This window comes from Callospermophilus lateralis, chromosome 5 (genome assembly GCF_048772815.1).
Source record: "Callospermophilus lateralis isolate mCalLat2 chromosome 5, mCalLat2.hap1, whole genome shotgun sequence".
Lineage (NCBI taxonomy): Eukaryota > Metazoa > Chordata > Mammalia > Rodentia > Sciuridae > Callospermophilus > Callospermophilus lateralis.
In genome coordinates this window covers 75029459-75042418 of record NC_135309.1, presented here as the reverse complement: position 1 = coordinate 75042418, position 12960 = coordinate 75029459, and the positions used below count along the sequence as shown (strand labels likewise).

Below are 12960 nucleotides of genomic sequence, written 5' to 3'. Positions count from 1 at the left end.
ATTCTACTTTAAATTTTTTTTGAAACACACTATTTTGGGCCGTGGGGGGGTCACTTTACTATCTGGCTATAACCTCAGCCCTCATGATTTTAAGAGTCTTTCTAATTTGCCCAGGCTAGCCTCAAACCTGTGTTCCTCTTGCCTCAACCTCTTAAGTCACTGAGATTACAGGAGTGTGCCATCATGCCCTGCTGAAACACACCATATTTACTAAAAGAAAATGGAAATGACAACATGTACTTGTAAATCACTTTTTAAAGGGTGTATCTAGCTTGTGGTTAATTCTTAATTAATCACTTGTATTAATCCCTTGTAAGTGCTCAAATTATTTTAGAAAAAATTCTCAATATTATACACATAGGCTAAAATCAAACTAGACTACATACATAGAAGCTGCACGAGTACTTGACAAACGGAGATCCAGAGCCAGTTTTTCTTGATTTTCTTCAACATCAGATTCTGAATTTTCCAATGAAGTCTGTGCATGTACAGCTGTTTTCAAGATATCACTTAACTCAGAGGATAGACTAACGCCATCTTCTTCTTCTTCCTAAAAAGATATCCAAACAGAGAATCAAACAGGCTATGGCTTTCAACTTTCCCTTTAGGAAATCAATTAAAGAATGAGTTCTTTAAAGGATTACCTTGATTTCTTCAAAAAAATGTGCAGTTTCTCCTTCTATGATTGGCTGTAACATCTGACCCCTTCGCTTGGTGGAGGGAGATCCCTATAACAATCAGTAATACAGATTTATTTTTTTTTAGTTGTATATGGACACAATATCTTTATTTATTTTTTTTATTTTTATGTGGTGCTGAGATCGAACCCAGTGCATTGCACATGCCAGGCAGGCGCTCTACCACTAAGCCATAACCCCAGTCTCAATAATACAGTTTTAAAGTATTTAGTGAAGCTTCACTTCATTATGGTACAAATATTAAACTTTATTTTCAAAATCTTAAGCATATACTTTTAATATTTTTAGAGGTTCTTAATTTTTGCTTACATTTTCCTTTTTATTTATGCATAAGGGTGATAATTATATTTAGAAAAGTCTAAAAGAGTTCATTCAATAGTGTTTTACTATTCTAAACAAGTGTCATATATTTTAACTGGTTGCAATTTTATTTTTAAAAATAGCTGTCAAACATACTATAGTGACGTAGTCACATCAATGTTTATAGCAATTCAAAATAGCTAACTATGGAACCAACCTATGTGCCCTTCAACAGATGAATGGATAAAGAAACTATGGTATATATACACAATGGAATACTACTCACCTTAAAGAAGAATGAAATTATGGCATTTGCTGGTAAATTGATGGAACTGGAGAATATCATGCTAAGTGAAATAAACCAATTTGAAAGAACCAAAGGCCAAAGGTTTTCTCTGATATGTGGATGCTAATTCACAATGGGGGGGAATAGAGGTATTTGGAACTAGATAGGGAGTGAAGGGAGGGAATGGGGTATGGGGATAGGAATGATAGTAGAATGAATCAGATATTATTACCATATGTGCATGTATGATTATAGGACCTGTGAAATTCTATGTCATGTAAAACCAGATGAATGAGAAGTAACACTCCATTTATATATGAGGTGTTGAAATGCATTGTCATGTGTAACTAATTAGAACAAATAAAAAAAAAATTAAAAAACAAATAGCTGTCAAATATTTTTTGTCCCAAGAATGTTCTTCACTCAAAAAAATGAGCTGGGGTTGTAGCTCAGTGGTAAAGCACTTGCCTAGCAACACATAAAAATAAATAAATAAAATAAAGGTATTGTGTCCACTACAACTAAAATAATACATAAAAAAACCCCAATAAACCCACTAGATATTACTCATTTGCCTTGCCCCATAACCCTTTGTAAATACTAATCTACATTTTGTCTTTATGGGCTTGCCTATTCTTAAAATTTCATATAAATAGGATTATATAATAAGGCCTTTTGTGTCTGGTTAATTTCACTCAGCATATTTTTATGGTTTGCACCCATGTATATATGTATGTATGTATTTTATTCCTTTTTGCTGCATAATATTCTAGTGAATACTAGATATACCATATTTTACTTATCCATTTATCAGCTGACAGACATTTAGGCTATTATGAATAATACTGCTGTGAACATTTGTGTACAAGTTTTTTTGTGGACATTTTCACATCTTTTGAGTATTTACCAAATAGTAGCTATACCATTTTACATCCCCACCCAGCAGTGTATGAAGGATTCAATTTATCCAGATTCTCACCACAATACTGTTATCATCTTTTTCATTAATAGTCACACGAATGGGTGTGAAATGGCATCTCAAGGTAGTTTTATCTGCATTCCCTAATGACGTTCAATATCTTTTGTTTGCTCACAGGCCATTTATAAATGCTCTCTGGAGAAATGTCTGTTCAAATCTTTTTATTCTTGAATTTTTAAATATATCTTGCATCCTATGGGCTTGTCTTTTCACAAGTGTATGCACATAGTTTTTAACTTCCTTGTTGTTTGGCAGTACTAGGGGATGAAACCCAGGGCCTTGTGCATTCAAAGAAGGAATTCTATCACTGAACTATACCTCCAGCCCAGGGTTTTACTTTTGATGAAGTCAAATTCATTTTTTTGTTTTGTTCCTTACGTTTTTGCTATTGTATCTTAAAAACAAACAAATAAAACCCTAACCCAAGGTCCAAAGATTCACTCATGTTTTCTAAGAGTTCTTTAGTTTCAGCTTTTACATTTAGATCTATAATCCATTTATAAGATTAGGTCCCAATATTCTCCACCTCACCCCACAGTGCTAAGGATGGAACTCAGGGGTACTTTACCTCTGAGCTACATCCTCAGTCCTTTATTTTGAGACAGAGTCTCACTTAGTTACTGACATAATCATATACACAAAATGATATAATTATATACACAAAATGCTAACAAATGTGCCTGCCAAATAATCCTAGGCTCTTCTTATTAGTTTCCTATCCTTTTAAAATCAGTAATCTCAACTTAAAATTACTATTCCTTCTACCTTGGTTATAAATTTCTTCAATATACCACCAAAATAATTTTTTTTAGATAGGTACATCTTGAGAGAATGAACTAGAGAAATATTTGTTTGTTTTACTTACAAGAATGGGAGTGATGCTAGCTCTTGTCAGCATCTGTTTAACAAGCCGGTATCTATCATAGAGAGGTTTAACAATATGCCTTTCTTCCCTGGTCACCTGAAGCCAAAAATAAAAGGGAAGTCCCCTAGTCATCAGAAATAATTTTGTCCAAAACATTAAGCAATTTTATCTTCCTACCCCACACTGAAAATTTTATATTAAATAAGTTAGTTATCTCCCAATTATAAGAAATAAGGCTCTATAAAACAGCTCTGTAGAATGGAAGCCTCAAAAGTGATTCATACTCTATAGGTGCAGGTACTGATTTCTTCAACAGAAGTTCAAAAACAAACAAACAAACAAACAAAGTAAGTTTGAAAAATTAATCAAGAGCCAGGCTACAGAACGGAAGAAAATCTTTGCCAGCTGCTTCTCTGCCAGGGGATTAATATCCAGAACTGAGGGCTGGGGTTGTGGCTCAGTGGTAGAACACTTTTCTAGTATGTGTGAGGCACTGGGTTCAATTTTCAGCACCACATAAAACTAAATAAATAAAATAAAGGTCCATCAACAAATAAAAATTTTTTTAAACAAAATCCAGAACTGAAAAAAATTTAATGCAACCAGGAAAATGCAAATAAAACTACACAAAGATACCATCTGAATGTCAATTATCCAAGAACATAAATAATAATAAATGCTTGTCAGGATGTGGGGGGAAAAATATACATTGTTAGTGGGACTGCAAATCAGGAATGGAACGTCCATATGACCCAGCTATCACACTTCTTGGTATTTATCCAAAAGAACTAAAATCAGCATACTATAGTAATACAGCTACTTGAATGTTTATAGCAGCACAGTTCACCACAGCCAAATTATGAAATTAGTCCGGATGCCTGTCAACAGATGAATGGATCAAGAAAAGGTGGTAAATGTATACAAATGGAGTTTTACTCAGCCACAAAGAAGAATGAAATTATGGCATTTGCCAGCAAATGGATAGAAATGGAGAATATCATGATAAATAAGCCAGACTCAGAAAATCAAGGGTTGAATGTGTGTGTGTGTTTTTTTTTTTTTTTCCCCATATGTGGAAGCTAGAGAAAAATAAGGGAAAGAAGGTGGAAGTGGTGATAGACATCATAAATATATAGGGAAGATCATGCAGCAGGAGGAAATCAAAAGAGAAGGAGGGAGGAGGGAAAATGGAAAGAAAAATAACAAAACCGTGTTATATATGTGTATATAAATGTGCCATAGGGAATTTCACCTTTATGTGTATGTAGAAAAGTATCAATCAAAAATAAATAAATGAGAGAAAGGAAGATCGGTAGAGGAAGGAGAATAGGAGGGAGGAGAGGAGGGGAAACAGGGACTGAAATCAAATTCTATGCATTTTATCAAAACAAACCCAACTACTACATAATGTCATAATGCTCTAATAAAAACATAAAAAATAAAGTGATCCAAGCTCTTCTATAAATCAAGTTTTTTATCAAGAGAAACATTACCGGCCTTCCATGTTGACTTTCATAGTAAAGAAGACTTTTCTGGAGAGAAGTTTTTTCTTCTATCAAATGATCTTTTGTCATTTTCTAGAATTAGGAGGGAAAAAATCCACTGGCATCATTATTATTTTCCTTACTTCTAACAATGTAAGTTAATTAAGCTGAAAGGGCAGGCTATCACCAGTCTAACATAGGCTAATGCAATCTTTGCTTATTCATTTGCAGGCAACATTTTTTGTCCTGAAGAATCTGGTATTCTAATACATAGGTGGCAACTCCTTTGATAACTTGATTTATATTTTATTTGAATAAATTACGAATACTGGTTTGGGTACATTACTTAACCTCTTCAGGTTTAATATACCAATATGTATAAAATGAGGACACTTCATTCTACTCAAAGAATTCAAATAAGGACATTAATATATGTAAAACATTTATAACATTCCTACCCAACACACAGCAGGCATATATAAATGCTTCTTATTTTACTTAACCTTACAGTCTTTTATTAGCAGTAAGACTAGTGGATGCAGACACACTCTCACATACATACACGGGTTTTACAATCCAATCTGTCTATATATCCCCTAAGCTTTTATAGAAAATCTTGCAGCAGTATAGTGGAAAGATCCTAAAAGAAATTCAACAATGTTAATTTGTAACCTTAGACTTTACCCTGACCTCAGTTTCTCTTCCAATTGAGATGGTGCATTCTTTACACTGTAATACACTCATCATACCTTTCAGTATGGTATAAGGTAGAATAAGCAGAACTCCACAGAACGTTTCCCTTTGTTTCATAGGATCACATATTATCACTTCTTTTTTTAAAAAAATTTTTATTTGTTTTAATTAGTAATACATGACAGTAAATGCATTTATATACTTTGATATACATAGATGGGATATACACATATTATCATTTCAATGAACCAATGTTCCAGAATACTCTCCAACTATACCAAATAAAACCTACTTATTTCCATAATTAGTCAATACTACCCGTCTTTCACTACAGTGAAATCAGAGATAGAAAAAAAAATCACTGGGCTGGGGTAGAATGCTTGCGTGCTTGCCTAATGTGCAAGTACCTGAGTTCAATCCAGTACTTTTTAAAAACAACAACAAAACATGTTTATGAATCTGTAAGTATCAAGTAGGCCAGTTGGACTACTCAGGTATCTTAATCATGTTATGATAACTGCTTTGTTTCAGGGATTCTAAAGGTCAGCCTGAACAAAAACCATGGTTAACATTACCTTGATATCTTCTGGAAGACACCTCTCAACACGTTTTTCTTTTAGTCTCTTCAGAATAAGTTCAAGGGTTGCTTCCTTAGATGACTTCTTCTCCTTCTGAATAACTCTGGATTCATCATCATTCTCTTCATCTTCATGGTCTAAAGAAGAGCCAAAACTTTTTGGAAGAGTGTTACTACGTGGGCGTGTCTGAGGTACAAATTCTCCATCATAGCTTTTGTGTTTTGCATCTGTATTTCAGAAACAAGAGGAAAGATTAACAAATGATTTTATCAAGTATACATTAATAGCACAAATGCACAGATATTTCAAAGTAACAAAGTAATCAAATTATATGTACAGCAAGAAAGCTTTCTATTCTATCAAAATTCATAGAAAGTCTACTACAACAGAAGACACTCTAATACACAGTAGTAAACAAAAGAGATTCGTCCTTGTTCTCATGGAGCATATATAAATATGCAGGGAAGGAAAAACAATAATCAAATAATCAGATTAATAAGTGAAATAACTTCAAAAAAAAAGCTAAGTGCTATAAAGAAGATATAACAGGACAGAATCACAGTACTAAAAGTAGTGTGCTTTGTGGAGGACCAATTACACTAGATAAGATCGACAAAGAAGGCTTTTTTGAATGGTCTCATTCCAGTTAAATATGGAATGATAAGGAAATAATGTAGCATAGAAGGTTTAGAGGAAAAACATTCACCCCCAACTGAGAAAATAGCCCATGCAGCTTTACATGTCGGAGGCCCTTCAGTTTTACATGTCTGAGGAACAGAAAATGAGAATTGTCTTGTCTGCCAGAGTGTGCAAGCCATTGAAAGTCATGGTAAAGATTTGGAATCAGAAAAATTCTAAGTGGAAAGGGAAACCCACTGAAATTTAATTCTTCTTGAGTCATAAACTAGGCCTTACATTTATGGATATCAGCCCAGTGTTAACAAGGGAGTAACATGATATATTTTTTAGATATTTGTTTTCATTATTGATGGACCTTAATTTTGTTTATTTGTATGCAGTGCTGAGAATTAAACCCAGTGCCTCACGCATGCTAGGCAATCACTCTACACTGAGCTACAACCCCAGTATATATACAGGTTCTACTGAATGGCTATCATTTTTGCATGATTTTTTAATAGATAATTTTGGCTGCTCTGCAGAGGATGTACTACAGAACAGTCAAGAGAAGAAAAAAACTGGGAAACTAGGAAGCTAAAGCCTATTAATTTAATAATGATTACTGGTGGTTGGAAACCAGAATTTAAACAAGGCAATGCTCTGCAGAACTGTAGGTAGCGTGGAAGTAATCTTCTAAAAAAAAAAAAAAGTTTGGTTTTGTTTTTAAATTAGAGCTTTATTATTACACACGGTAGCCGGATTCATCCCAACAAACTTATACATGCATGGAAATTGATTTCAGTTCATGAAATCCTCTTTTTTTAATGTAATAATAAAATGAGGTTATTTTTTATTCATGGGTGTATAAAATGAGGAGAGATGTAGAACAGTTTATGAATGAAGCCATACATTATCAAATGACAATAATTGGGTATTCTTGGTACTTCACTTAACATGGAGGCAATCCAATGTAAATGCCTAATACACATTTTTTTTTCATTTTTAAAATTTATATATAACAGCAGAATACATTATGCATGAAATCCTCTTTTAAGAGAAAGTATCTTAAACCAAAGAATAAAAAATTCCATGATAGTAGGGATGGTGTTTGAGTACTTGATACTTATGAGCTATTAAGAATTTCACCAAATAAGTTCAAATGAATAAATCAAAACAGTGATCCAAATTATAAGCTATACTTGGCACAGGTAATGGTTAAAAATCATTAAAAAGCATATTCACTAAACACAGAATAAATATACCTTAACAACAGCTTATGCTAGGCAGACAACCAGAAATACAAGGCCTAGTTTATGAGTCAACAAGACTTACAATTTAGTCTTTACAGTGTAATCAATTCACTAAGACTATATCCCCTACCCATTACTGGGGATCAAACCTAAGGCCTCCCACATGCTAGGCAAGTGCTCCATCACTATAACTATATACCCCAGTCCCTGACTAGCTAGTCTTTTAGTCTTTAGATAAAATATATACCAAAAAATTTTAATACCTTCAAAAACCCAAACTACTAATTTCTACAATATATTTCAGATAAATTGTATTGCACCAACCTCTGTGTGTGTGTGTGTGTGTGTGTATATATATGCAGGGTACCTTTCAAAAGAATACTAATAAAAAAACACTCTACCACTGAGTTGTGGCTCAGTGGTTAAGTGTTTATCTAGCACATGTGAGGCACTGGGTTTGATTCTTAGCACCACATATAAATGAATAAATAAAGGTCCATTGACAATTAAAAAAAATACTAATAAAAACAACCACAACAAAAAAACTTTTTTGTTGGTACTGAAGATGGATCCCAGGGATGCTTTACTACTAAGCCATATATATATCCAACTCTTCTTATTTTGTATTTTTGAGACAGGGTCTTGCTAAGTTGCTCAGGCAGGCCTCCAACTTGCCTGCCTCAGCCCCTTGCTGGGATTATAGGCATGTGCCACTTCACCTAAAAAGAAAGGACATTTGACAGACTATGATAAAGTACTACAGAATTCCCATCTCTTAGTATGCAATTTTGACCTTAACTAAAAAAAAAAAAAAAAAGAAAAAAAAGAAAAAAAGGACACCTATTTTTGCCAAAAGTCCCAAGATTTAAAAGTATCAAAAATCACAACTATAATTCTCACGCAAATTACACAAAACATTTTAAAACTGCAAATATATTATAAAACTTATACCTTTAATTTGCTTCCGCAGTTTGGTAAGCTCTGTCATCCATTTTAATACCTTTGGATTGGCTGCAATATCACTGTAGGAAGGCTGAAAATTAAGAAGCAGAATAATTGACATTTTTTGTAGTAAGCAATAGTTTCACTAATTTGTGCCCACATAATATCTTATAGTTCTCACTGCAGATTTCATTCAATCCTCAATCCATATTTAATTAATTATACCTTAATTATACAGGGCAGAATATTAAGTAAAAATTCTCCCAGAACAGGGTTAGATAACTGGCTGAAGGCAGATTTGACAATGGGTCTCCATTTTTAAATATAAGACTCTTTCTACTTCACATGTTCTAATTATTAAAATTTGTTCTTTTTCCTTTTCTTCCTTCACTTCTTCAGCAACTCTTATCTTGGAACTTGTGACTTTTACACAGATCAGAAATAACAGCATCATTTTTAAAAGTAAAGAATTTGCTTTAAAAATTTTAAAAGCTGTTTTACAAAGGGAAATAGAGACAAAGTTGCAATGGCAAGAATACTGACCTAGAAATCAAAAGGCCAAGGATCTATTTGCTTTCAGATCTATATAATTACTTTTTTGGTGTGTGTGGCAGCACCAGGTAGTGGACCCAAGGCCTTGCACATGCTAGACAAGCATTGAGCTATATCCCCAGTTCTTTTTTTAAAAAAAGAATTTAAGACAGGGTTTCACTTAGTTGCCCAGGCTGGCCTTAAACTTGCAATCCTCCTGATTAAGCCTCCCAAGTACTTGGGATTATAGGCATGTGCTACCATACCCAGTTTATATGGTCTCTATTTCTCTGGGCATCTCAGATTGTTCTCAGGAAAGAGCTGGACTGATGCTCTACAAGCACTTCCTCCCAGTTCTAATATTAGAAAAAAAACCTCTTTTTTTTTTTTTTTTGGTGTGTGTGTGTGTGTGTGTATTACTGAAGATTAAACCCAGGGGTGCTTTCACTGAGCTACATGCACATTTTATTCTTTTGTTTTCCTTTTCAGACAGGGTCTTGCTAAATTGCTGATGCTGGCCTTACAACTAACAATCCTCCTGCCTTAGCTTCCTAAGTCACTGGGTTTACAGGCATGTACCACAGCACCCAATTAGATACAGCTTGGTCTGGGCAATGGTACAAACTTACCTTGCTATTTCTGTCTCTTTCAAACTGCTCCTCAAATTGTCTGATTTTTTTCTGAAGTTTCTTAACCAATTGGTAAGGTGTTCTGTCTTCTCTTTTTTCATCCTTTGAACTAAAGGATGATCTTCTAATCCTGAATTTAAATGACAGGCCAATAGTCTGTGTTAAATTTTCAACTGTCAACACAACTACTAGTAAGTATATCTTGAAAGTGAAGTTAAGTCCCTAATAGTAAAGAACAGCTTGTTAAAAAAAACAAACCAAAAACCTACAGTGTTACACACCACAAAACTAGTGAACACAGTGGTAGAATCATTTAAAACTTATTTGGACAAAGGCTGAAAATAAATAAAGAAACCTAGCAGCTTAGAGCTCTTGTAAGTGTTCAACTTGAGGGAAAAACAAGTTTTTGGCATTCATAATCAACTTTAAGTTTTTACAAAAATATTAGGGGAATCAGTTTCACTGTCTGCTTCCCTTTCAATTCTGTATCATAGTCATGAATGAATAAACAAACAAATACACCATGGAAATGTCCATTTGAAAGCAAACTTCAAGCACCACATATACCTCAATGAATTTAGAATTCAACAGCAGGGCAAAACCTGCTTCAGGAAATGGGGATTATAGGGGAGAAGGCTCTGACCTATAGGTATAGAAAACTAAATCTTTCAGAGGATCTGGGTACCTAATAGAAATCACCTCTTACAAATACATTAAAAAATCATATACCTAGTAAAAGAAAGTGCTTTAGATGAGGAATCCAGCATTTCTGGATCATGTAGGAAACGCTGGCTTTGTCCAAAATCTAAACTTCTGTGTGATAATACTGGAGGACCATCCTCTTCCATGGGATGGTGATTCATTCTTCCAGCTTGTGGAGACAGCTGAGCTTCTCCAGACTCAGAATCCTCCTGCCAAGACTTAAAAGCAGGAAATGGTTCTGTAAAACATAAAGAACAGTAGGATGGGTCTCTTGAGTCCATATGGGGGGGAAAGTCACAAAATGTAATCTTTAAATTGTATCATTGTGTAGTGTTTCAAATATCTATTACACGTTTTTTAATGAAACAAGAGACATGAGGATCTTCATGATGCCAACTAAAGTTTAAAATTATCCAAGATTTAGTTCAGTGTTTTCTCTTTTCACAAAAGGAGCTAAAGCTTAAATTACTGAACCCAGTGGCAAAACAAGAAAGGACACTGTCAAGCTCTCTAAAATTTAATTCTAATTTGGAGTGATCCCAGCTACTTGAGGCAAGAAGGATTCCAAATTCAAAGGAGATTTAGGAAAGTAAGCAATACTCTGTCTCAAAAAGGGCTGGGGATGTAGCTCAGTGGTGGAAAGCTTGCATAGGGCAAGTCCTGGATTTGATTCCCATGAAGGGAGGGAGGGAAGGAGGGAGGGAAGGAGAGAAGGAGAGAAAGGAAAGGAAAAGAATGAAAGAGACATTATTTAATATAATTCTAAATATTCTAAACATAAGGAAAAATATTATTTTTCAAGTAAAGAAAAAAGTCTTATTTCGAAACAGTGACCACTCAACAGTCCTTAGTTAGGAACATAAAGTAAAAGCCAAATGCTGCCAGGTGTAAGATTTGTCCATTATTATCAAGAGGCTATGTTAAGATGTGGAAGCTCTTCCCTATGCTACTCAGAAATGGAGTTCTCTGACTCCATAAGAATTCTTCTTCTTTTTTGTTTTTTTAGTTGTTGATGGATAATTATTTCATTCAATTATTTATATATGGTGCTAGAATTGAACCCACTACCTCACACATGTGAGGCAAGAACTTCTACCACTGAGCCACAACCCCAGCCCAAATTCTAACATTTCTAAAAGAGGAGCTAAATCACCTGTCAGCATCTGGTCTCTTAACATGAAACTTTAGTGGTTATCGTTTAGTATAGGATTCCTGTGTATAATATGTACTTTATTAAACACCCACAAGAACATCATAAAGAAAAAATTTAAAAGTGCTAGTCCTTTATAAGCACATATATCTTATTGTAGTTACCCTGAATGCTCTCAAAAGAAACCATGTTAATATAACTGGTATCTTTGCACACATAGAACATATAAAAATCAAACACATAATCCACAAATATAACCCAAATAAAAAAAATAAAATGAATTTTAATATCAATGAACACAGGGGCAAAAAAAAATTAAAAAAAAATACTTTGCCACTACACATTTGCATTACTTGTAACTAATAATTCTTTTAATTGGGGAAAGAGGTCACTGGGGATTGACACAGGGGCACTTTACCACTGAGCTACATTCCCCGTTTGCTTTTTTGTTGTTGTTTTTTTCAGACAGGGTCTTGTTAGGTTGCTTAGGGCCTCAGTAAGTTGCTGAGGCTAGCCTTGAACTTGTGATCCTCCTACCTCAGCCTCCTGAGTTGCTGGGATTATAGGCGTGTGCCACCATGCCTGGACTGTAACTAAAATTTAAAACCTTGATGCTATGGTTATTAATAATGGCAAATAAAAAAAGGAAAGATGGCTCAACAGTGTCAAACTTCAAAAGTCATTTTTTCTTTGTTTTTCACAATAGTTAATATCACTACTATAATAATTTTGTTTAATTTTATGCATTAGCTATGTAAAGCACTGCCTGTTTTACAGGGTAGTATGAACAAAAAGTCTTTTTTGAAACCCAAATTAATCTCATAAGTAAAAATTGGGTACAGAGCGTGCAATCCCACAATAAACCCAGCAATAAAGTGACTTCAAAGCAACCCTTGTACCTGTGTCCCAGAAATTAATAAACTTATAATAAATGTTTTATGAGAAATCTGTTTTAAGGAAAGAAAGAAATAACAAAAACAATTCTTTGGTATCAGTTTTAATCCAAACAATTATTCCTAAGATTTGGGGGACAGCAGGAGAAGGGCTAAAAAAGACAAACAGAGTGAACCATAAAAAGGCAAGAAAACTAAACTATGGTGAACCATACTTACCCTCCCCATCTCTCTGCAGATGCATTGTTTTGAAATCAATGAGGGGAAAAGTGATAGGGCATGACGCTAATAAAATGGAAAAAATGGCAAAAAATACTAAAGTGAACACACGGCACAGTCAGAACAAACCATACACATAACAC

The 12960-nt window shown here is 34.1% G+C and overlaps 1 protein-coding gene across 10 annotated transcripts in view; it reads right to left on the bottom strand.

Annotated features, from left to right (window-relative positions):
* The window catches only part of Fam13b (family with sequence similarity 13 member B), a 73681-nt gene that overhangs the window by 4202 nt on the left and 56519 nt on the right, over positions 1 to 12960 (bottom strand). For 4 of the 10 annotated variants that reach the window (XM_076856900.1, XM_076856906.1, XM_076856903.1 and 1 more), the window contains 9 exons: positions 12818 to 12883; positions 10583 to 10793; positions 9854 to 9983; positions 8703 to 8784; positions 5881 to 6110; positions 4622 to 4705; positions 3129 to 3224; positions 645 to 728; positions 387 to 550 (listed from right to left, as the gene is read on the bottom strand). In XM_076856900.1, the coding sequence (XP_076713015.1) occupies positions 387 to 550; positions 645 to 728; positions 3129 to 3224; positions 4622 to 4705; positions 5881 to 6110; positions 8703 to 8784; positions 9854 to 9983; positions 10583 to 10793; positions 12818 to 12883 (1147 nt within the window). The remainder of the gene's footprint in view (positions 1 to 386; positions 551 to 644; positions 729 to 3128; positions 3225 to 4621; positions 4706 to 5880; positions 6111 to 8702; positions 8785 to 9853; positions 9984 to 10582; positions 10794 to 12817; positions 12884 to 12960) is intronic. The other 6 variants (XM_076856902.1, XM_076856907.1, XM_076856905.1 and 3 more) reach the window with 3 other exon arrangements.